The sequence below is a fragment of the Wasmannia auropunctata genome, unplaced genomic scaffold (genome assembly GCF_000956235.1).
Source record: "Wasmannia auropunctata unplaced genomic scaffold, wasmannia.A_1.0 LD309576.1, whole genome shotgun sequence".
Lineage (NCBI taxonomy): Eukaryota > Metazoa > Arthropoda > Insecta > Hymenoptera > Formicidae > Wasmannia > Wasmannia auropunctata.
This window is the reverse complement of record NW_012053314.1, coordinates 1,606-4,558: the sequence shown is the minus strand read 5'-3', so window position 1 is coordinate 4,558 and position 2,953 is coordinate 1,606. Positions and strand designations below refer to the sequence as shown.

The window sequence follows — 2,953 nt, the reverse complement described above, 5'->3', positions numbered from 1 at the left end:
GAAAAGATAAACGTGGATGTTAACACCCTCAGGGCACACAGGAATACGGCGAGCGAAGCGCCTTCTACACCTTCTACGCCTGAGAGGTATGAGGAGGCACTCTCGGAGACTCCTGCAACAGGCAGCAGGACGAGAGCAAAAAATAGAGTAGCACGGGCAAAGGATGTCGAATTTGTGACTACTTACCAGTCGGAGGAAGCATCGGGTGCACGAGCGGATGAAGATTTGGAGATGGTATCGGTGCTGGACCTAGAAGGGGATCCACCTCCTCTTCCTCCGGGAAGATCAGGCCTCCCCCGAGAATTGGCCAGAAGAGAAAGAAGGTACTGTCGTCTCCTGAGACGGATAAAGAGGAGGTGAGCCCGATCTCGAGTTTCTCTGATTTTCAGAGAAAAGAGCTGGCACACAAATTACAGGATATAGAGCTCCTCTCGTCAGCAGACATGGCAGCGGTGGCCATGGAATGGCTTAATGACATGGAGGAATGTCGCAAGATGTCAAGCAACATGAAAGGATCTATCACAAGAAAGATGAAGATCAACGTAGCTGCCCTTGCGGAAACAACAAAAATTCTTTCGATGAGAGCCTCACAGGAGGGGGATGTCGGCTTTCTGAGGTCCAAGCTCACAGACATGCAGAGTGAGATCAATGGCCTCAGAGAGGAGAACCAACGCTTGAAAGTTCAGATGGACGAAATTGCAAGCGGACTCCGTATAAGAGCGAGCCCTCCCGGGAATTCTGACCCCAGACCCGGGACCTCCTCAGCCCGGATGGAGATTTCGCCAGACCCCCCTCCGGGACTGGAAACGAATAGAAGCCGTGAAGCATCGGTACAATTGCAATCAGAGAACGTGGGCCGAAGAACGAACAGCAGGGAGACATCAAGACCTCGAGAAAGACCCTCGGGCACAATGGACGAGGAATTTCTCGACAGGCTAGGCAACATTATTAATGGTGCGGTGGCTAGCGCAATCTGGGCGCAACTCCCAGGTTCGAGGAGAACCGGCAGGAACAGGCGGGAGGAAACAAGAAATCCCCCAGCTAGGGAAGTTCCCCAAGAGGGGGAGGGCTGGGGATCTTCCTCAGTCGCCGTGGATTCCCAAGCGGCGGAAACCGGTGACGAAATACCGTTACCGCAAAGGAGAGAAAGCGCAAGAGGACAAAAAAATCAAACGCGAAGAACCCGTGGGAATACGCTGAGGGACCCAGCCGGAAACACCGCAGGATTAGTGAACAGGCCTGCTTACCAGGCGGATTACCCTCCTCTACCGGAGAGGGAGGATAGAAGAGAGATACCGCGATTAGTCCGCGATGCACAAGTTCCGCGGCAGGAGGAAAAAACACGGAGGGAGGTGAACCGCGGGCAGGAGAACAGAAGGGTAGCTAGGACCCCACGTGTGCGGGCTCCTAGGTCATCCGCGATTACAATTTCCTGCCCGGAGGGAATAACGTATTCCGAGGTCATACGAAAGGCCAGAAATGAAATCGCTCTCGACGAGCTCGGTATAAAGGAAACAAGGATGCGGAGTACGATGGGCGGCAGTGTCCTCATAGAAATACCGGGCGATAATACGTCACCGGCAGCAAACAATCTGGCGAAAAAACTGCAAGAGGCCTTTAAGGACACTAACGTCCAAATAAGAAGACCCATGATGAGGGGAGAGGTAAGGTTGGCCGGTCTGGATGCTTCCGTAACCACTGAAGAACTTATCGAGGCAGTTGCCAGGGCGGGTGGTTGTGAGGCGGCTAACGTCCGCCTAGGCTCATTCAGACTGGCAAGAAATGGAATGAGGACGGTCTGGCTGCAGTGCCCCCTGGAAGCGGCAACCAGACTTGCAGAAACTGGAAAGATTAGAGCTGGATGGTCCACGGCACTTGTAGCGCTGTTGAAAAGGAGGCCCCTCCAGTGCTTCAAGTGCTTTGCCACGGGTCACGTTAGGGATAACTGCCCAAGCGAAATTGATAGAGCTAACAACTGTTTCAACTGTGGCGAGCCTGGCCACACCATGAGGGAATGCGGTGGCCCACCGCGGTGCCCGCTGTGCAAAGAGAAGGGCCTGCGATACGACCACAGAGCGGGATCCGAGGTCTGTCCGCCATGCCCACCAAGAAGGACCCAGAGTGGGAGCCCAAGGCGCGGAAAAGTTCAGGCCAATCGGAGTAATGTGGCCGAAGAACAGAGGACTAAATAAATAAATGCCTGACAGCGTAAAGATCATTCAGGCTAATCTGAACAGATCAAGCGGGGCCCAAGACTTGCTGATTCAAACTATGCGAGAACAAGACTGCGGACTGGCCTGCATATCGGAGCCTCACAGAATACCAAACAATGCGAGATGGGCACGTTCCAGCGAACCAACCCCAATGGCGGCGATGCACTGGCCCGTAGGCGAAAGAACGGGCACCGCCTCGGTCCTGAAGACAGGGGACTGTTTTGTGGTGGCTTCTTGGGGAGGATTAGTTGTGGCATCATGTTACTTTTCGCCCAACAAGAGTATAAACCAATTCAGGATGTACCTGGCGGAGCTCGGAGATGCGGTAAGAGGGTACTTGAATCGCCCACTACTGATACTGGGGGATTTCAATGCCCGATCAAATGTCTGGGACAATACGCGTCCTACCGCGAGAGGAGATACAATTATGACGTGGGCTTCCGCAATGGACCTTCGGCTGATGAACAACAATTTCGAACCGACCTGCGTTAGGCCGCAGGGCAGGTCGGTTATCGATCTATCATGGGTATCCCCGGCGGCGTTTCGAATGATCGACCTATGGGAAGTGGCCACAGAAGAGGAGACCCTGTCCGATCACAGGTATATTTACCTACGCCTGAAAAGGGACAGGGGGCCAAGTGTAAACATCGCACGGGCAAGATCTGTAAGATGGAATAGGAAAAGTATGAAGCCTGACCTGCTTCAGGCAAGTGTTGCCACATTCCTCTGGCCTAGATCGG

The 2,953-nt window shown here is 53.7% G+C and overlaps 1 protein-coding gene across 1 annotated transcript; it reads left to right on the top strand.

The window, feature by feature from the left end:
- Positions 1-443: 443 nt before the first annotated feature.
- Positions 444-2,192, top strand: LOC105461083. Its single transcript, XM_011707570.1, has one exon. The coding sequence runs from the start codon at positions 444-446 to the stop codon at positions 2,190-2,192; it is 1,749 nt and encodes a 582-aa protein (XP_011705872.1).
- Positions 2,193-2,953: the final 761 nt, after the last annotated feature.

Excerpts from the sequence above, each read along its gene's own strand:
- LOC105461083 (XM_011707570.1), top strand. The coding sequence starts at position 444 with ATGGCAGCGGTGGCCATGGAATGGCTTAATGACATGGAGGAATGTCGC.